Source organism: Lucilia sericata, unplaced genomic scaffold (assembly GCF_015586225.1).
Source record: "Lucilia sericata isolate MDLA Ls3-8-SP2 unplaced genomic scaffold, ASM1558622v1 Contig001421F_arrow, whole genome shotgun sequence".
Classification (NCBI taxonomy): Eukaryota; Metazoa; Arthropoda; class Insecta; order Diptera; family Calliphoridae; genus Lucilia; species Lucilia sericata.
This window is the reverse complement of record NW_023995354.1, coordinates 74550-97084: the sequence shown is the minus strand read 5'-3', so window position 1 is coordinate 97084 and position 22535 is coordinate 74550. Positions and strand designations below refer to the sequence as shown.

General features: G+C 25.8%; 1 protein-coding gene across 4 annotated transcripts in view; it reads right to left on the bottom strand.

Annotated features, from left to right (window-relative positions):
* Window positions 1–22535, bottom strand: part of LOC119611319 (tyrosine-protein phosphatase corkscrew) — an 80893-nt gene that overhangs the window by 14403 nt on the left and 43955 nt on the right. For 2 of the 4 annotated variants that reach the window (XM_037966858.1, XM_037966857.1), the window contains exon 1: window positions 15975–17225. The exons of the other annotated variants lie outside the window; for them this stretch is intronic. In XM_037966858.1, the coding sequence (XP_037822786.1) occupies window positions 15975–16777 (803 nt within the window). In that variant the 5' untranslated portion in view covers window positions 16778–17225. Of the gene's footprint in view, window positions 1–15974; window positions 17226–22535 lie in introns of those variants that run through there. 4 annotated transcript variants of the gene reach the window in all.

The window sequence follows — 22535 nt, the reverse complement described above, 5'->3', positions numbered from 1 at the left end:
GACCCTAAATTTTATAAAAATTATTTAAATTTTATTTTTCTAAAATTGTGTTCAAACTGAAGAATTATTAAAAAAAATTCTCGCATAAAAACATAAACATATTATACATTCTGAAGACTAGAAAAGTTGACCCACTGTGCTAAAATTTTATCAAAATATTCTGAAGAGTCTAAAGATTCTGTGGACCCTAACGTTTTATGTAAAGTAATTTAGAAATTGTTCTCAAATTGCATTCAAAATTGAAGAAATATTGAAAAATCTCTTGAAAATACTTGCAGATATTTCATTCTCTAGAGACTAAAAAAGTTGACCCACTGTGCTGAAATTTTACCAAATTTTTCTTAAGAGTCTTAGCTGCCTATAGCAATCAAAATTTTATACAGAGTTCTTTCAAACTATTTCAAAAATTGTGTTAAAATCTAAATAAATATTGAAAAATCTCTTGCAAAAATTTTTAAACATGTTTTACACACTATATGCTAAAAAAGATGACCCACTGTGCTAAAATTTTACCAAAATATTCTTAAAAGTCTTAGCTGCCTACAGTAATAAAAATTTTATACAGAATTCTTTCAAACTTCTTCAAAAATTGCTTTCAAATCTAAAGGAATATTGAAAAACTCACAAACTGTAGTTAGCGCTTAAATTGTGTTCACACCTTTGGTCGCCACACTTTGTAAACAAACTGGCTTTGCTTTAATTAAGTGATTTTGCAGTAGTGTGCAGCTATAATTGCATTTACTCTCTCCCAATCCCTCTCTCTTTCTTTTACACCTTTTTGCACACTCTTCAAAATTGCAAATTAATAGAGAGAGAGAGAGAGTGGAAAAGTGAGACAGTGTTATATAGTCAGCTTATGCAGAAAAGCTTTATAACAGACAAGTTTATACTAAAACTTTTAAATCAAAACAGGGTTGGGAACATGTAAAGACTTAAGAAATATAAATAGAAATTTGAAATGGAATATTACTAAACAAATTTCTAAATTGTAAGAAAATAACAAAATTCATTCACAGTAGATGGCTAATTATGGAAGCTAGAGTAAAAGTTCAAATTCTTTTGGATGGCCAAAGTAGCTGGTATTATAATGTCATAGAAATCTTACGAAATTTCAAAAAAATAACAAAATTCATTCACAATAGTATTTTGGAAATATTAATGTTAGAGCAAAAATTTTAATGGAATATTATTAGATAACTTGTCAAGATTAGAAAACCATAGAAAAATTTTTAAATTGTGTGAAAATAAGAAAATTCATTCACAGTAGATGGCTTATTACTTGAGATTGAGAAAAAGTTTTAATTAATTTGGTTAACAAAACCTGCTAGTAATACAATGTTATAAAAATAGTTGGCAATTTCTAAAAAATAAAAAAATCATTCACAATAGCAATTTAGAAATATTGAAGCTAGAGCAAATTTTTTAATGTAATATTACTAGATAACTTGTCAAGATTTGAAAACCATAAAAAAATTTCCAAATTTTAAGAAAATAAGAAAATTCATTCACAATAGTTGTCTTATTAATAAAGATAGACTACAAATTTAAATAGATTTGGACTATAAAACTAACTATTATAACAATGCCATAGAAACCTTTAGCAATTTCTTAAAAATAACAAAAATCATTCACAATAGTAGTTTGATAATATTGAAGCTAGAACAAAAGTTTTAATGGAATATTTTTAGATAATTTGTCAAGATTAGAAAACCATACTAAAAATTCCAAATTGTAAGAGAATAAGAAAATCATTCACAATAGTTTTCTATTTAATGAAGATACTCCACAAATTTAAATAGATTTGGACTCTAAAACTAACTGGTATTACAAAGCCATAGAAACATTTAGCAATTTCTTAAAAATAACAAAAATCATTCACAATAGTAGTTTGGAAATATTGAACCTAGAGCAAAAATTTTAAAGGAATATTTTTAGATAACTTGTCAAGATTAGAAAATCATAAAAAAAATTCCGAATTGCAAGAGAATAACAAAATTCATTCACAATAGTTGTCTAATTAATAGAGTTAGACCAAAAATTTAAATAGACATGGACTATATAACTAACTAGTATTACAATGCCATAGACAAATTTTACAATTTCTAAGAAATAACAAAAATCATTCACAATAGTAGTTTGATAATTTGAAGCTAAAGACAAAATTTAAATGGTATATTAACAAAAATCTTTTTGTGTTAAGAAAACTATAGAAAATTTTCCAAATTGTAAAAAATATAAGAAAAAACATTCACAATAGTTGGATAAATGTAAATAGAGTAAAAAAGGTTGGAAATTACTTAACCAACCCTGCTTTTAGTCATATTATTTATGTATATAGATAAAGAGCTTTCATAACTTCTTTTAAACTAAAACAACAACTATAATAAACAACAAGTTACACTCAACTACTAACAGTCAACTAACCACCTGTTTAACCAGCACGTGTAGCTTTTTGTTGTTTTTGTTATTATCATTTGCATACATTGCTTAAACTAAGAGTTTTAGTATTTAGAGAGAGAGAGAGAGTGATAGAGAGGGAAAGAGCGCGTCAATTATATTTAAGTAAAGTAAACAAAACTAGTTTGTAAACTCTTTATAAAGCCTTTATGCCAAAGAAACTAAATAAACTTAAAAGTTTTTTAAACTATAATGTAAATAAATTTAAATAAATATTGATTTATTTATTAACATTTATAAAAAGCAGAAGTTAAAAGAAAACAATCGTAATGGAAAATTTGTTTTGATAAAAAGATTTGCATAACAAACGAAAACAAAAGAGAGGCCAAAGAAAGACTTGTCGAAAATAGCAAAAAAAAAAAAACAATAACAAAGAACCGGCTTAAAGTTCGTATAAACAAACCTATAAATGTAAACAAATTGTAAATTGTGTTTTAATTTATATTTAAACTAGTTTCTTTGGCTAATAAAGGGGGAAAGTTAAGGGGATTCAAAGGCAGGAAGTAGGGAAAACACAACTGACTCGAGCTGTAAATGGTGTTACTTACAAGGGGAACTAACTATATGTATAATTGTAGGCTTAAAGTGGCTGCTGACATATTTATTATACAATAATTAAAAAGGAAATTTTTACAATAATAAAAAAAGCAAACAATTTAAACTATATCCGGGATAGTGAGACACAACTTAAATTCAAGGTCGTTTAGTTAATGTAGAAAAAATAAAGTTAAAAATAGTTTAGAATGCTTGTTATAAAAAACGATTAAATTGAAGTTTAATAACTAAAAAGAAACTAAATTTAATAGAACATCGAAGTAAAACTGAAAAGAATTACAAATCTTGTTATGAAAAGGAAGCTAAAGGAAAGTTTCACAATTTCTAAGAAATTAAGAAAAATCATTCACAATAGTATTTTCAAAAATTTAAGTTAGAAAAAAATTTTAAATTGATTATTACTTAAAACATAGCCACGCTTGAAAAATGTAACAAAAATTTCAAAAATTCTAAGAACATAAGAAAAATCATTCACAATAGTCGACTAAAGTTAAATTTTGAGTAAAAATTTATATTGCCACAGATTACAAAACTTCTCAGGAATATAATGCCACAGAAATTTTTCACAATTTCTTAAAACTAAGAAAAATCAATCACAATAGTAGTTTGCAAATATTAAAACTAGACGAAAATTTTTTATTGGATATGACTACAAATCTGGCCACAATTAGAAATTAAATAAAACATTTTCCAAATTCTAGAAAATAAAAAAATCATTCACAATAGTTAACAAGTTATTGGAGATCAGGAAAAAGTTTAAATTGTTTTAGACTATAAAACTTATAAGGAATATAATGCCATATGAAATTTTCACAATTTCTTAAAAATAACAAAAATCATTCACAATAGTAGTTTGCAAATATTGAACCTAGAGAAAAAATTTTAATTGGATATGACTACAAATCTTGCCACGATTAGAAATCAAACGAAAAATTTTCCAAATTCTAGGAAATAAGAAAAATCATTCACAATAGTTGGCTAGTTATTGGAGTTACAATAAAAAATTAAATGGATTATAATCACAAAACTTGCTAGTATAAACATGCCATAGAAAAATTTTCTAATTTCTTAAAAACAACAAAAATCATTCACAATAGTTGACAAATTTTAAAAATATTGGAGCTAGACAGATAGTCAAACAAAATTTGGCTTACATTAAAAAAAATAATATGATCATCTTTTTAATTTTTTACAAAATTTCACAATATTTTTTTCAAATTGCACAAACATTTGCATTTATTCTTTGCAATTAATCTTGTTAAATCTTGTTTATGCAATTTTTTACACAATTCTAAAATTTATTTGTTTATAACAAATTTATGGTTTATTTATATTTATATTAAATTATAACCTTGTTTAAGCAGAAAAAACAAATAAATTTAAGGCAAACAATGTTAAATGCAAAAATAAAAATTCAATTAAACAAATTTACGCCTGAAAGAAAAAAACTCATAAATAATGAAATTTGCATAAGAAAGCAAAGACCTTCTTAAACCTTTTTTCAATATAAAAGGATTTAAAAATTTCTCAATCAATTCAAATCTATTAAAACTTTTATTCAATTTTTTCATTTCAGCTTAAAACTGAAATTTAATTGAAAATTCAAATAAATCAAATATGCAACACATTTATAATTACATTTATCTATAAGCTTCTTAATGTTGCAAAATAAAAAAAAACTAGTTTTTAACTGTCATGTTTGTCTAATCATTAAGTAATAAACATGTAAATTGCGAAATAAATCATTTTGAAATTTTTATAAAAAAAGAAAAAGTGAAAACAATTGAACTAACTCTACACCCAAGAAAATGAAAAGAAAAAAAGTTCAAAAGCCTCCAAAAGCGAAAGTGTTAATCACAATAACAAAAAAATCAAGTAAAACAACAAAAACTTATATCAAATCTTATTTACAAGATAAACTTAAACCTAATCCTAGCAAAACATAACTAAATTCTAAAGTAAACTCCAAAATGATTCACAATAGTTGGTAAACTTTTGAAATATTAAAGTGAAAATACAAATGTTACTTGCTTATCGCTTATTAGCTTGCTCGGAGAAGAAGGCTATAGAAAAATTTAACAATTTCCAAAAAATTAACAAAAATCATTCACAATAGTGTTTTTAAAATTTAAAGCTAGACAAAAAATTTAAATTGATTATTGTTACAAATTTCCCAATATATAGAAAGCAATACAAAAATTTTTAAAATTCAAAGAAAATTAAGAAAAATCATTCACAATAGTTAAGAAACTTTTGAAATATTAAATTTAGAATAAAAATTTCAATTGCCTTCACCTCAAAAACTTGCTCGGAATCCAATGCCATCGAAAATTTTAACAATTTTCAAAAAATTAACAAAAATCATTCACAATAGTGATTTCAAAATTTGAAGATAAACAAGAATTTTTAATTGATTATTACTACAACTAATGCAGTTATTTGAAAGCAATAGGAAAATTTTGATAATTCAAAGAAAATAAGAAAAATCATTCACAATAGTTGGCTAATTCTCAGAATTAACATTAAATTGGATAAGACTGTGGAGAAAGAAAAGCAATGGAAGTTTTTGCTTTATAATATGTCCATTACCTAAAATCTAAGGAAACTAGTGAACATTTTTAAAAAATCATTCACAATAGTTGGCTAACTTTTACAATATGCGAGTAAGAGTAAAAATTTTAATTTAAAAAGACTAGAAATCTTATAGTGCTTGGAAAATAAGTGATTTTTTTTAAATTTCGAAAAATTTTAGAAAAATCATTCACAATAGTTTGCTAACTTTTCTAATATTATAGATAAAATAAAAATTTTTATTGTGTAAGTTTAAAAATTTTGCTAGAATTAGGTTGCTATAGACAATTTTTACATTTTCTAGAAATTAACAAAAATCATTCACAATAGTTGGCTAACTTTTACAATATTGGATTTAGAGTAAAAATTTAAATTGTAAAAGTCTAAAAATCATTAAATGTTTGGAAAATTTTTATAAATTTGAAAATAATGAAATAAATTTTAAGTTTTATGTTTATTAAAGATCTATTAATTCAATTTGAAAGAAAAAAATTTTGAAAATTTCCGAAAATTAACAAAAATCATTCACAATAGTTGGGTATATTCTATATAGTTTGAGGTAAAACAAAAAGAAAAATTGCTTGTAATTATAAAAATTATAAGGATTTTAATACAAAAAAAATGTTGAAAATATCAAGAATTTTAAAAAATCATTCACAATAGTAAGGCAATTTTCTTCATATATGAGTTAAATATGCTAAAAAGTAAAAAAACTGCAAAAATTAACCAAATTATTCACAATAGTTGTTAAATTTTTCATAATTTCTATAATATTTCTATAGTTTTGTATATCTTCCTTTAAATTACTAATGGAAACAGTGTTCTCCATTAACTAGAAAGTAATCATTCACCTTTCCCCCTTTTCTTATATTTTTACAAACAATTTCAATTTCTATTACTATGAATGTCTATTTTAATAACAATTTCATCATGTGTCCTTAAGCTAGATTATAGTTGTCTTAGCAAACTACAGTTTTTTATTAAGTAAATAAATTAAATGGCATTTTAACTAAAGTAATTAATAACTGTTATAAAAATACAGATTTTCACACTATCACTTGGCCCCTCTCACTCTCTCGCTTTGACTATTTAAAATAAACTAAAACTATTTAAAGTGAAATAATAGAAAACAATTAAAATATTATACAAGTTTCTCTTCCTGTTTAGTTCAAAAGTAATTGAAATAACAAATAAATCCGTTAACAAGATCAACAACTTTTTCAAATTTAACAATAATAGAGATGGCAAGTAAACGATTAATCGACTCAAATAGAAAAATACAACAATTATTTCTCTAATTAAACAAATAATTTATGATTTTAGTAAAATCCTTATTTTTAAACTTTTTCTGAAAAATAACCGATTTATCGAATAATTCACAAACCGATTAATCGGTTAGTCAAATAAATGTTTATTTGTAATTTTTAATATTTCATTATAAAATCAATTTTCTTGTTAATTTCACTTAAAATAATCGGTTACTCGAATAATCGTTTAAGCGAATAATCGGTTATTCGAATAATTTTTTTCTCTATTACCAAAATTTTACATGGTTAAGCCAGTAACTTATTAATTAGCTATTAATTTGTTACTTTTCTTGTTAAATTGAACTAAAATAATCGGTTACCCGAATATTTGTTTCATTCGGTAATCGATTAAGTTTAATCGGTTAACCGAATACATTTAGATGTATTTTTTTTTAATATTTTACTAAAAAATCTATTTTTTTGTTAATTCTACATAAAATAATTGCTTACTCGAATAATCGTTTATCCGAATAATCGGTTATTCGAATAATTTTTTTCTCAAAATCTAAAAATTTCCATTTCATTTTCGAAGTAACTTACTAAATAACTGTTAATTTGTTATTTTTCTTGTTAAACTGAACTAAAATAATCGGTTACTCGAATAATCGTTTCATTAGGTAAACGATTGCGGATCAATTTTTCAAAATTTTCAAGAAAAATACAATTACAAAAAGAAGTTAAACTAAATTTAGTAAATTTTTTCATATTTTTTGTAAATTTGCGAAAAAGTAACCGGTTACTCGAATAATCATTAAAGAAAATAATCGATTATTCAAATAATTATTTTTAAATTTTATTATTTTTCAGCTAAAAAATCAAGAAATTTAACAAATATTTGGTATTTTTTTAGTTTTCTTGCTAATTTTAATAAAAAAAAATAACCGGTTACCCGAATAATCGTGCAATTTTTTTTCGAAAATTTTCAATATTTCCCGCAAAAGGTAACAATATATATTACAATTTGGTTATTTTTATCAATTTGTGAGTAAGTAATCGATTATTCAAATAATACTGTAAATAAGTAATCGGTTATTCGAATAATTTTTTAAAAAAATATTCATATTTCTGAAAAAAGAACAAAAAATTAGTTAATATTTAAAAAAAAATTGTAAATCCTGTTAATTTCTGAGAAAATAATCGATTATTCCACTGATAATATTAACAAATAACCGGTTATTCGAATAATTCAATAAAAAATGTTTATCGGTTATTCGAATAATTTTTTAATATTTTCATAAAAAATCAACAAATAATCCTAATATTTGTTTAATTGTTATATTTTTTTTATAAATTTTCGAGAAAATAATAATCGATTATTCGAATAATCGTTTCAACAAATAACCGGTTATTCGAATATTTTTTTATTTCAAAGTGTTTAAAATTTTCCTGAAAAAAGCAATGAATTAAACGATTATTGAAAAAGCGGTAATATGAATAACCGATTCGAACGATTAACCGGTTACTCGAATAATTTTTTGTAAAATTTCTATATTTCTTGAAAAAAAAAAACAAGAATCTAACAAATATTTGCTAATTTTTTTAAGTGCTTGATAAAATTTTTGATAAAATAATCGATTATTCGAATAATCGTTGTAACAAATAACCGATTATTCAAATATTTATTTCACAGAAATTTATTTATTTTACAGATTTTAAGAAAACGGCAAAGAACTAAAGGAATATGGAAAAAATAATCGATTATTCGAATAATCATTTCAACGAATAACCGGTTACTCGATTAATTTATTGTAAAATTTCTATAGTTCCTGAAAAAAAAGCAAGAAACTAATAATAATTCACTGATTTTTTTTAATTATTGTTAATTTTAGAGAAAATAATCGATTATTCGAACAATCGTTGAGACAAATAACCGATTATTCGAATATTTATTATGCAGAAATTTATTTTACTGATTTTAAGAAAAAGGCAAAGAACTAAAGGAATATGGAAAAAATAATCGATTATTCGAATAATCGTTTCAACGAATAACCGGTTACTCGAATAATTTTTTGTAAAATTTCTATATTTCCTGAAAAAAAGCAAGAAACTAATAATGATTCACTGAATTTTTTTTAATTATTGTTAATTTTACAGAAAATAATCGATTAATCGAATAATCGTTGAAACAAATAACCGATTATTCGAATATTTATTTTGCAAAAATTTATTTATTTTACAGATTTTAAGAAAAAGGCAAAGAACTAAAGGAATATGGAAAAAATAATCGATTATTCGAATAATCGTTTCAACGAATAACCGGTTACTCGAATAATTGTTTGTAAAATTTCTATATTTCCTGAAAAAAAAAGCAAGAAACTAATAATAATTCACTGAATTTTTTTTAATTATTGTTAATTTTACAGAAAATAATCGATTATTCGAATAATCGTTGAAACAAATAACCAATCATTCGAATATTTATTTTGCAGAAATTTATTTATTTTACTAATTTTAAGAAAAAGGCAAAGAACTAAAGGAATATGGAAAAAATAATCGATTCAACGAATAACCGGTTACTCGATTAATTTTTTGTAAAATTTCTATATTTCCTGAAAAAAAGCAAGAAACTAATAATAATTCACTTAATTTTTTTTAATTATTGTTAATTTTAGAGAAAATAATCGATTATTCGAATAATCGTTGAAACAAATAACCGATTATTCGAATAATTTTTTTTAATTTTTCATATTTTCTATCAACAAGCTGTGTATTTAAGGAATATTGAAAAAAATAAACCATTAATCGAATAATCGTAACCGGTTACTCGAGTTTTTTTTTTAATTTTTCATATTTCTTGAAAAAAATCTGTTTTCTGTTAAGTGAAAGTAAAAAATAAGGTTTTTGATGCAAAACTTTAAAAATTCTTTCAAGAATCTTTTAAATTATTTTTTTTTTATTGTTTATTGTTTTAAGTTTTTTGTTATTGTTTTTGTTTTATACATCAATATATTTAAAACACATTTATACTAAGAATGCGGTTTTAATAATTGTCATTTTAAATTAAAAATGCATTAAAAAATATGGGTTAAATTAAATTTTTTTGAAATGGAAACAATAACAAAATACTTCCACATTATTTCATTATTTTAAGGGAGAAAAGGAAAGCTGTGAAATACAATTTTTTATTAAAATATTATAAATAATTTTTGAGACAGTTGGATTTAAAAAAAAAGTATTTTTTACCATTTTTAAAAGGTTATTAACCAACATTAAACAAAAATAGGTTTATTGTTCAGACATAAAAATTAACACGAGCAAAATAAATGCTCACAAGAAAATTAACACTTTTTTACGAAATATATATTTTTTTTTAAATCTATAAAATTAATGAAATAATATTAAAAGCAGAAAAACAAATAAACTTAAATAAATAAATTCAATTAATGTTCAATATTTTTAGGAAGTCACGTATTTTTATTAAAAAAAATATATTGTTATTGTTGTTTTTTATATTCTCAACTGAGTTTTTTGTAAAAAACATTCTATTACAACATTTATAGAAAAAAAGTTACAAAACATTTTGAGTTTAAAGCAAAATTTAAAGGTCAACTTTACATTTGAGCAACTTTTAGAAGTTTAGAATCAAGGTGTTTAAAAGAATTTAGATTTTTTGCAAATTTTTTTTTAATTATTTCTTTCAAAATTTTTCAAATTTATTGATTAAATTCAAGGTTTTTATTTTAAACATTTGTTTGAATATTTATTTCACTTCTTTAAATAATTCTCCATTTTTAATCAATTTCCAATCAAAAATTTTAACAATTTATTTTAAAAAAGTTTGTAAATGTTTAAGCCACAAGTACTTTACATTATCTGTTTAAGATGTTGACATTGACATTTTTTCTTAATTTTTTTTTTTTTTTAATGTTAATGTCATTTTTATTAAAATCACCAATAAAGTTTTAAATTTAATTTTGACCCACATTTTTGCTAACAAACTTTTTAAGGCTTAAACCATTAAATTAAGTTGTTATACAAAATAATTAAAGCAATAAAATTTGCAAAAAAAGTTAAAAAAAAAAATCAAAAACAATAAATCGTAATACTTAACAAACTACCAAAAAGAGAAAGATTATTTTAAGAATTTACTAACTTTAACAAATAAGATAAACTTTTTCAAGAAACTTTTCTAAAAGAAAACGTTCTCAAAAAACTTTCTCAGAGAAACTTAACAAAACTAGAGCTGAACTAGAACTGAACAACAACTAAACTAGAAATGAACTAGAACAGAACTAGAACAGAACTAGAACAGAACTAGAACAGAACTAGAACAGAACTAGAACAGAACTAGAACAGAACTAGAACAGAACTAGAACAGAACTAGAACAGAACTAGAACAGAACTAGAACAGAACTAGAACAGAACTAGAACAGAACTAGAACAGAACTAGAACAGAACTAGAACAGAAATAGAACAGAACTAGAATAGAACCAGAACAGAACTAGAACAGAACTAGACAGAACTGAACAGAACTAGAACCAGAACTAGACAGAACTAGAACATGAACCTAAGAACAGAACTAGAACAGAACTAGAACAGACCTAGGACAACTCGAACAGAACTAGAACAGAACTAGAACAGAACTAGAACAGAACTAGAACAGAACTAGAACAGGAACTAGAACTAGAACCGACTAGAACGAACTAGAACAGAACTAGAACAGAACTAGAAACAGAACTAGAACAGAACTAGAACCAGAACTAGAACAGAACTCGAACAGAACTAGAACAGAACTAGAACAGACTAGAACAGAACTAGAACAGAACTAGAACAGAACTAGAACAGGAACTAGAAACAGAACTAGACAGAACTAGAACAGAACTAGAACAGAACTAGAACAGAAACTAGAACCAGGAACTCGCACAGAACTAGAACAGAACTAGAACAGAACTAGAACAGAACTAGAACAGAACTAGAACAGAACTAGAACAGAAACCTTAGGACAGAACTAGAAACTAGACCTAGAACTAGAACTAGAACAGAACTAGAACAGAACTAGAACAGAACTAGAACAGAACTAGAACAGAACTAGAACAGAACTAGAACAGAACTAGAACAGAACTAGAACAGAACTAGAACAAACTAGAACAAAACTAGACAGAACTAGAACAGAACTAGAACAGAACTAGAACAGAACTAGAACAGAACTAGAACAGAACTAGAACAGAACTAGAACAGAACTAGAACAGAACTAGAACAGAACTAGAACAGAACTAGAACAGAACTAGAACAGAACTAGAACAGAACTAGAACAGAACTAGAACAGAACTAGAACAGAAAAAAAAAAGAACAGAACTAGAACAGAACTAGAACAGAACTAGAACAGAACTAGAACAGAACTAGAACAGAACTAGAACAGAACTAGAACAGAACTAGAACAGAACTAGAACAGAACTAGAACAGAACTAGAACAGAACTAGAACAGAACTAGAACAGAACTAGAACAGAACTAGAACAGAACTAGAACAGAACTAGAACAGAACTAGAACAGAACTAGAACAGAACTAGAACAGAACTAGAACAGAACTAGAACAGAACTAGAACAGAACTAGAACAGAACTAGAACAGAACTAGAACAGAACTAGAACAGAACTAGAACAGAACTAGAACAGAACTAGAACAGAACTAGAACAGAACTAGAACATAACTAGAACAGAACTAGAAACTTTTAAGAAACATTCAAGAAACTTTTGTTTAAGAAAACTTTCTTAATAAACTTTTCTTAAAGAAAATGTGGCAAACCTTTAGACAAACTAAAATTACTTGTTGTTTTTTGTTTAATTTTTTTTGTAGTCAACTGATCCTTAATATTTAAAAAACAAATCGTCATTAAAATGAAATAAAAACATTTACATTAACAAAACGCGTTTAACATAATAATTTTGTTTATAAATAAATATATTTGTAATTTTTGCCCCAAAAGACATTTTGTTAAAAATTTACAAACGTAAATATTGGTCATCAATAATAACAACAACTTTGTTACAAACAAATTGGGTAAAAAAAAATGATTAACGCAAATATACAATTTGCTAACAAATCCCAAAATAACCAATAATATATTGAGTAAATTTATATTGAAATACAATTCGCAGTTATTTTGAAGTGGCTGCAAACAAAGATTGACGTCAATTTGAATAAAAATATAACAAACTTTAAACTTTACCGTTAAGTAGAGTTATATTGGGAGAGAGGGTGAGGGAGAGGGAGTGTGTGACAATGTAAAGTAACGGTTAAAGTAAATAAAAGTAATTGACATTTACTCAAAGTTTATTATTGTGAATGATCTTTAAAGATCTTTATAATTTGAAAAGATTGTTGTGATTTCTATGTTGTTATTGTGAATTATTTTTATTGTGTGTTTATTTACAAAACATTTATTTTGAAATAAATTTTGCAAATTTCAAAACTTTTTGTTTATTTTAACAATTTTGAAGTTTTTTTTTCATAATTTTGATTGAAAAACCACATATTTATTTAAAAAATTAGTAGAAAATTTTCTTAAAATTCTTAAGAATTCTTTAAAAAATAACTCAAGCTTCACATTTAAGGCGGAATAATAAAGTTGACAATTTATTTTTGTTAAACAAATAAACATGTGACTTTCGCTTAATAAATTAACCAAAAAAAATCGTTCATAATTTATTGGCTTTAACTATTTGGCTCAATAGCAAAATCGTGACTGATGTCTTTTTTTGAAATAAATTATTTGATTTGAGTTTTTTTCAAATTTTGAATGTTTATTTTAACATTAAAATAATTTACCTTTAACGTCTGGTGTAGGTGGTCACTTATTATTTAAACAATTTAATTAACACTATTAGACAAAAATGCAAATTTTAAAAATAAATACAAAAATATGTATTTAAAACAAATAGTGCCAATAAATAACCGCAAACTCATGAGAAATAAAAAATACTTAAAGAACTATTTTAAAATTTTGAACAAAGTTAGTTCCAAACTGAAAAAAGACGACCTTTATTATTTAAATTAAGAAACAATGGAAAATTTTTTAAAAACATAAACATAATACTTTTTAGAAGCAAACTATTGTTTTTTGATTAATTTTTAAAACGTTTTTTTATTTAAATCAAATTAAAAATCCAATAATAGAAAGGAAATGTTAACAAAGGCGACTAGAAAGCGATATTTGATCTCTAACTTGAAATAATAACAATTTTAAGAAATTTTCAATAAAATTTAGCTTTCTTTAAAAATTCCACTAATTTACATTTAATTAAGTTAAGAAACTTTCTATCTTTCTAACCAACTAAAGGAAACTTCATTGAAAATCGTTTCTCATGAATTAAAAGAAAAGTTTCTTTCTAGTTCAGTTGTTCTGCAGTTCTACATCAGTTCCAGTTCAGTTCTAGTTCTGTTTTAGTTCAGTTCTAGTTAAGTTCTAGTTAGTTCTAGGAAACTTTTCTTTGAATTCTAGTTCTGTTCTAGTTTTGTTCTACTTTTGTTCTAGTTTTGTTCTAGTTTTGTTCTAGTTTTGTTCTAGTTCTGTTCTAGTTTTGTTCTAGTTTTGTTCTAGTTCTGTTCTAGTTCTGTTCTAGTTCTGTTCTAGTTCTGTTCTAGTTCTGTTCTAGTTTTGTTCTAGTTTTGTTGTTCTAGTTCTGTTCTAGTTCTGTCTAGTTCTGTTCTAGTTCTGTTCTAGTTCTGTTCTAGTTCTGTTCTAGTTCTGTTCTAGTTCTGTTCTAGTTCTGTTCTAGTTCTGTTCTAGTTCTGTTCTAGTTCTGTTCTAGTTCTGTTCTAGTTCTGTTCTAGTTCTGTTCTAGTTCTGTTCTGTTCTAGTTCTGTTCTAGTTCTGTTCTAGTTCTGTTCTAGTTCTGTTCTGTTCTAGTTCTGTTCTAGTTCTGTTCTAGTTCTGTTCTAGTTCTGTTCTAGTTCTGTTCTAGTTCTGTTCTAGTTCTGTTCTAGTTCTGTTCTAGTTCTGTTCTAGTTCTGTTCTAGTTCTGTTCTAGTTCTGTTCTAGTTCTGTTCTAGTTCTGTTCTAGTTCTGTTCTAGTTCTGTTCTAGTTCTGTTCTAGTTCTGTTCTAGTTCTGTTCTAGTTCTGTTCTAGTTCTGTTCTAGTACTGTTCTAGTTCTGTTCTAGTTTGTTCTAGTTCTGTTCCAGCTCAGTTCTAGTTCTGTTCTAGTTCTGTTCTAGTTCTGTTCTAGTTCTGTTCTAGTTCTGTTCTAGTTCTGTTCTAGTTCTGTTCTAGTTCTGTTCTAGTTCTGTTCTAGTTCTGTTCTAGTTCTGTTCTAGTTCTGTTCTATTTCTTTCTAGTTCTGTTCTAGTTCTGTTCTAGTTCTGTTCTAGTTCTGTTCTAGTTCTGTTCTAGTTCTGTTCTAGTTCTATTCTAGTTCTGTTCTAGATCTGTTCTAGTTCTGTTCTAGTCTGTTCTAGCTCTGTTCTAGTTCTGTTCTAGTTCTATCTAGTTCTATTCTAGTTCTATTCTAGTTCTATTCTAGTTCAATTTTAGTAAAATTTTCTTGTGAAAATTTTCTTATAGAAAAGATTCTTGAGAAAGTTTTTTATACAAAAAAGATTCTTGAAAAAGTCTTCTTACAGAAAAGATTCTTCAGGAAGTTTTCTTTTAGAAAAGTTTCATGAGAAAGTTTTCTTACAGAAAAGTTACTTGAGAAAGTTTTCTTATAGAAAAGTTCTTCAGAAAGTTTTATTATAGAAAAGTTTCTTAAAAAATCTTTTCTTTTAAAAAAAAAGTTTCTTAGGAAAGCTTTTCTTTTAGAAAAGTTTCTTGAGAAAGTTTTCTTTTAGAAAAGTTTCCGGAGAAAGTTTTCATTCAGAAAAGTATGTTAAGAAAGTTTTCTTTAAGGAAAGTTCCTCGAAAAAGTTTCTCATAGAAATGGAGCTTTTCTTTTCAATTTATATATTTTAGAATATTAATAGAAAAGTTTCTTTAAATAGTTTCTGTTTTAGAAAGTTTTCTTTCAGAGAAAGTTTTCTTATAAAAAAGTTTCTTGAAAAAGTTTTCTTTTAAAAATGTTTCTTGAAGAAGCTTTTTTTCAGAAAAGTTTCTTATAGAATTCGTGTTTTTGTTTATTTATATATTTTAGAATATTAAAAGAATACCCACGGATAAATCCACATTCTTATGCGCAGCAAAGTCAATTCATAGGAAATTTGCAGCGTAGCAGCTCCCGACAACGGCCAAACCGGATTACCCGCAAACGGCAATGAAGTGGGTGTCGAGACATTCGAAGAATAAGGAGTAGCACCATTTTCCGAAGAATTCAAAGACTCCGTCGAAGAGGAAGAACGTGATGAAGAGGAGGGAGCCTGTAATGTTGTAGAATTAGGGGTGGAGCTAAATGATGAGCCAGCATTTGAATAGACCCCCGAGGAGGGTGAGGTGGATAAGTTTAAGGTCAAAGAACTTTTAGTCTCTCTTAAAGGAGGCGTGGCCGAATACTGTGAGTTGTGTGTAGAGGTTTCCTTTAAAGTATGTCTTTTAGTTTTATTATTATTCGAGCCTCCTTTAATGATAATGGCCAATTCATCGGTGGTTAAATGGGTTTTGGTATTATTCGTATTATGGACATTTATTTTGGGTTTTTTCTTTTTGGGTATTAAGTGCGAAGAGGAGGTGTGATGATGATGTTGATTTCTTTGACTATGATGACTCTGATGATTATGTTGTGTTTGATGTTGTTGTTGTTGTTTATAGGAAGCAGCTATGGCTCTTTCATATTCAAAATTACGATTGGCGGCATTGTTGTTATTGTTATTTGTATGGGGTATATCTATGGTTTGGGTGGATGGTGAAGAATTTTGTTGATTTTTATGACTGTTGCTGCTACTGCTGCTTTTCAAATTTTCCTTATTATTTTTATGTTGTACAGCATTGGAAATTTTTAATAAATATTTATTGAAAATCATGTTGGGAGTAGAGTTTTTAATGAGTTTGACTAGTGTTTTTCTAAGCAAAATACTGTTTTCTTTTAGAAATTTCTTTAATTTTTAAAGATTTTTATAAAAAATCTATTTTTTTTCTTAAATTTTTGTTGTAAATTTAATTGAAATATTATTTTTCCTTGTTTTTTGTTGTTGTTCCTTTGTTTTTAAGGTTTTTTCAAAAAAGTACTTTTTTTGGTACTTTTTTTCTTTAAGCTTTTTAAGAGCTTTCTCTTAGCTTTTTCTTCAAAAATTTTGTTCAGCTTAACGTCCCCGCTTTAGTACTTGCTGTTGTTGTAAGAAATTTTTTAAAATTTCCAAATTTCTTTAATGTTTTTCAAAAAACAAAATTTGGTACTTTTTTCACGTTTTTTATTTCTTTGTTAAATTGTTGTTTCTTTTATTGTTTTTTTTTTTTTTATTTATATTAAAATTGTATTATTCCTTGGTTCTTTTACGTTTTTCAACTTTTCCTTTATTCTTTTTCAGTTTTCTTTATAAAGTACTTTTTTTGGTACTTTTTTTCTTTTAGCTTTTTAAGGGTTTTCTGTTAGTTTTTTCTTTAAGATTTTTGTTCAGCTTAAGGTCCCTTTTTTAATACTTATTGTTGTTGTAAAAAAGTTCTTAAAATATCCAACTTTCTTTAACGTTTTTTTCCAAAAACAAAATTTGGTACTTTTTTTAAATTTTCTTCAATTACTTTTTTCTTTTAAAATTTTGTTGAATTTTAATTTTAATTCAATTTTTCTTTATTAATTTTTCGTTTTCTGTTGTTTTTTTTTTTTCTTTTATTTTCTGTTTATTTTTCCAAAAAGTACTTTTTTGGTACTTTTTTTTCTTTTAGCTTTTTAAGGATTTTGTGTTGAGTTTTTCTTAAAAATTTTTCTTCAGCTTAACGTCCCAGCTTTAGGGCTTTGTTGTTGTTAGAAAAAATTTCTTAAAATTAGCAATTTTCTTTAAAAATTTTGAGATTTTTTTGAAAAATTTTCTTTGTTTTTTTAAGAAAATTTTAATTTTTATTTAAAAAAGATTTCTTTAAGTTTCCTTAGGGGGGATTTTAAGTTGCTTAGTAGCTTAAGTTGTAGTTGTTGTTGTAATTGTTAAATTTTCTTTAAATTTTTTTTTTTCAAAAAATTGTTTTTAACAAAATTTTTGCAAATTTTTTATACTTAGTTTTTTCTTAATTTAAAAATTCTATTTATATTGAAGTTGTGGTTTTGTTGATTTAATATTTTTAAGAATTTTTTTCTTAATTCTTTTAAAAATTTCAAAATTTTTAAAATTTTTAACACTTTTTCAAGTTTTCTTTAAAAATTTTTTATTTAAAGTGAAAATTGTGAAAGTTTGGTTTAATATTTCGTTAATTTTTCTTAAGTTTTTTTTTAACTTGTAACTTTTTCTTAATTTATTTTATTATTAATTATTTCTTTTTATTTTTTATAATTTTTTTAAAAATTATTTTAAACTTTTTTTTCCTTTAAAAAACAGTTTTTTCTTTAATTCTTTTGCAATTTCTTATTTAAATCGATGGCACCAACGTTTTTTAAAGCTTTTAAAACTTGTTTACAAAATTTTAAAGATTTTTCTTTAGTTTGTTGTTTTTGTTTAAAATCAGCTTTTACTTGTTGTTGTTGTTTTTCATTAATATTTATTTGGGCATTAATCAAATGCTCGAATACATAAGATGAGTGCATTATGACAAATAAAAAAAAAAAAATTTCAAAAATTTTTTTTTACGATTTCAATACGCATACGACGAAGTAAAACATAATGTATGTTGTAATCGTACACTCACACATACATACAATATAAAACACAATTTTCACTAAGATTTGGAAACTTGTTCAACTTCAATTACAAATCAATTTAATTTTTTTTTTTAATTTTTCAAAATTCATTTGGTTCGTTCCTTGTTAAGATTATTTTTTAAATTTTAAAGCTTACGAACCGTTTTATTTGTTTGGTTTTTTTCTTAAAATATTTTTATTTTAATTTCGTCTTTTAAACTTATTAACAAAAAAATATAAAATTTTATTTATTTTTATTTCCTATTTCAATGTAGATTTTAGTTTATTTTCGTTTTGAAACACGCCTTTTAAACTTTAACGCGCTTTTTTCTTCTTAAAGTTAAGAACACTTCTCAACACTTCGACTGTATGAACGTAAATGAAACGTTGAAAAAAATTGTCATTTGTTTTTAAATTAAATTTAACAACCACTTCAGTTAGAGCTTAAATTACAAACATCAATATATGAGCAAAAAACTATATATGAAAACAATAAAGTTTGCAAAAAAAAATAACCATAATAAACACGACTTAAAATACTACTCTCTAACAAACGCTCTCTAACTTATACACTCTCTCTCTCAATCTCTTACTCTTTTTATAGTTAACAAATCCATAAAAGTGTTGACTCATTAAACAAAAGCATAAAAACGATAAAATTTCTTAAGAAACCTTTACAAAAGAAAACCTTATGTATCAGAAAGCTTCCCAACAAACTTTTGTATAAAAAAGCTTTCCAAGAATTGTTTTCATAAGAAAACTTTCTTAAGAATCTTTTCTATAAACTTTTTTAAGACAACTTTTTTACGAACCTTTTCTAAGACAACTTTTACAAGAAACTTTATTAAAAGAAAACTTTCACAAGAAACTTTATTAAAAGAAAACTTTCACAAGAAACTTTTCTAAAAGAAAACTTTCTTAAGTAACTTTTTTAAAAGAAAACTTTCTTAAGAAGTTCTGTTATAGTTCTGTTTTAGTTCTGTTCTAGTTCTGTTCTAGTTCTGTTCTAGTTCTGTTCTAGTTCTGTTCTAGTTCTGTTCTAGTTCTTGTTCTAGTTCTGTTCTAGTTCTGTTCTAGTTCTGTTCTAGTTCTGTTCTAGTTCTGTTCTAGTTCTGTTCTAGTTCTGTTCTAGTTCTGTTCTAGTTCTGTTCTAGTTCTGTTCTAGTTCTGTTCTAGTTCTGTTCTAGTTCTGTTCTAGTTCTGTTCTAGTTCTGTTCTAGTTCTGTTCTAGTTCTGTTCTAGTTCTGTTCTAGTTCTGTTCTAGTTCTGTTCTGTTCTAGTTCTGTTCTAGTTCTGTTCTGTTCTAGTTCTGTTCTGGTTCTGTTCTAGTTCTGTTCTTAGTTCTGTTCTAGTTGTGTTCTAGTTCTGTTCTGTTCTAGTTCTGTTCTAGTTCTGTTCTAGTTCTGTTCTAGTTCTGTTCTAGTTCTGTTCTAGTTCTGTTCTAGTTCTGTTCTAGTTCTGTTCTAGTTCTGTTCTAGTTCTGTTCTAGTTCTGTTCTAGTTCTGTTCTAGTTCTGTTCTGTTCTAGTTCTGTTCTAGTTCTGTTCTAGTTCCGTTCTAGTTCTGTTCTAGTTCTGTTCTAGTTCTGTTCTAGTTCTGTTCTAGTTCTGTTCTAGTTCTGTTCTAGTTCTGTTCTAGTTCTGTTCTAGTTCTGTTCTAGTTCTGTTCTAGTTCTGTTCTAGTTCTGTTCTAGTTCTGTTCTAGTTCTGTTCTAGTTCTGTTCTAGTTCTGTTCTAGTTCTGTTCTAGTTCTGTTCTAGTTCTGTTCTAGTTCTGTTCTAGTTCTGTTCTAGTTCTGTTCTAGTTCTGTTCTAGTTCTGTTCTAGTTCTGTTCTAGTTCTGTTCTAGTTCTGTTCTAGTTCTGTTCTAATTCTGTTTCTAGTTCTGTTCTAGTTCTGTTCTAGTTTGTTCTAGTTCTGTTCTAGTTCAGTTCTAGTTGAGTTCTAGTTCTGTTCTAGTTCTGTTCTAGTTCTGTTCTAGTTCTGTTCTAGTTCTGTTCTAGTTCTGTTCTAGTTCTGTTCTAGTTCTGTTCTAGTTCTGTTCTAGTTCTGTTCTAGTTCTGTTCTAGTTCTGTTCTAGTTCTGTTCTAGTTCTGTTCTAGTTCTGTTCTAGTTCTGTTCTAGTTCTGTTCTAGTTCTGTTCTAGTTCTTTTCTAGTTCTGTTCTAGTTCTGTTCTAGTTCTGTTCTAGTTCTGTTCTAGTTCTGTTCTAGTTCTGTTCTAGTTCTGTTCTAGTTCTGTTCTAGTTCTGTTCTAGATCTGTTCTAGTTCTGTTCTAGTTCTGTTCTAGTTCTGATCTTGTTCTGTTCTAGTTCTGTTCTAGTTCTGTTCTAGTTCTGTTCTAGTTCTGTTCTAGTACTGTTCTAGTTCTGTTCTAGTCTGTTCTAGTTCTTCTAGTTCTGTTCTAGTTCTGTTCTAGTTCTGTTCTAGTTCTGTTCTAGTTCTGTTCTTGTTCTATTCTAGTTCTGTTCTAGTTCTGTTCTAGTTCTGTTCTAGTTCTGTTCTAGTTCTGTTCTAGGTCTGTTCTAGGTCTGTTCTAGTTCTGTTCTAGTTCTGTTCTAGTTCTGTTCTAGTTCTGTTCTAGTTCTGTTCTAGTTCTGTTCTAGTTCTGTTATAGTACTGTTCTAGTTCTGTTCTAGTCCTGTTCTAGTTCTGTTCTAGTTATGTTCTAGTTCTGTTCCAGTTCTGTTCTAGTTCTGTTCTAGTTCTGTTCTAATTCTATTCTAATTATGTGCCAGTTCTGTTCTAGTTCTGTTCTAGTTCTGTTCTAGTTCTGTTCTAATTCTATTCTAATTCTATTCTAATTCTGTTCTAGTTCTGTTCTAGTTCTGTTCTAGTTTTGTTCTAGTTCTGTTCTAGTTCTGTTCTAGTTCTGTTCTAGTTCTGTTCTAGTTCTGTTCTAGTTCTGTATTAGTTCTGTTCTAGTTCTGTTCTAGTTCTGTTCTAGTTCTGTTCTAGTTCTGTTCTAGTTCTGTTCTAGTTCTGTTCTACTTCCGTTCTAGTTCTGTTCTAGTTCATTCCTAGTACAGATCTTAATAAAAAAAACGCTTAATTTAATTTTAAAAACAATCGCTACATTGTTAAATTTCATGACTAACTGGAAGAGTAAAATTTATTATTAACTACTTTTAAGAGTTTAATAAATAAAATTGTATTTAACAAAAAAAAAAAAACAACTACCAGCAACAATTACGTGCGTGAGTTATAAAATTACATTTGAAAAAAACCATTGACGTTTATCTTAGTTTAGGATTTTTGCTGTTTGTTGTTATTGCATTTTGCTAATGCGTAGCAAAGCTATAAGCTGGATACTCTTTTAATGTTTTTTCAACTTGCATACTAATGAGAAAATATTAAAGATTTATTAAAAGTACAAAACAAAAATTATGAATAATTTTTTTATAAAAAAAATATTATGATTGTATTTTATTTTAAGGGGATGGTTAAGATGAGAAGTAAAAGAGGGTAAAAATGGGTGGGTGTGTTTTATTATTGGCGTTTATTAGAATTTAAAAGAAAAGTTATAAACAATTCTGAGAATTTTGCGAAAATATAGGAAAAAATCTAAAAATGTACAAAATATTTTTTATTGCTCTTAAGCAAGAGGTTTTACACTCTTTATTGTATCATTTCTGAGTTTAGTTACAAAATATTGCAAACAGACTTAAGTCACAAACTTCCTTTTGAAAATAAACATAAAAGACTTAAGACACAAGCTTGTTTTGATGCCATTTTTTCTATTTCTTGTTTATTTACAAATTAAAACTAAAGACTTAAGACACATACTGCTTTGCAATTTCTAGTTTAGTTGTTGTTTTATTGAAAGGAGAGAGTGTTGGAAGTTTATTTACATAACAAAACCAAAGACTTAAGACACAAACAGCTGTTAAAGATTTTGTTATCCAAACAAGAAAGACTTAAGACACAAACAACTATTTTGAGCTGTCATTTCTTCAATTG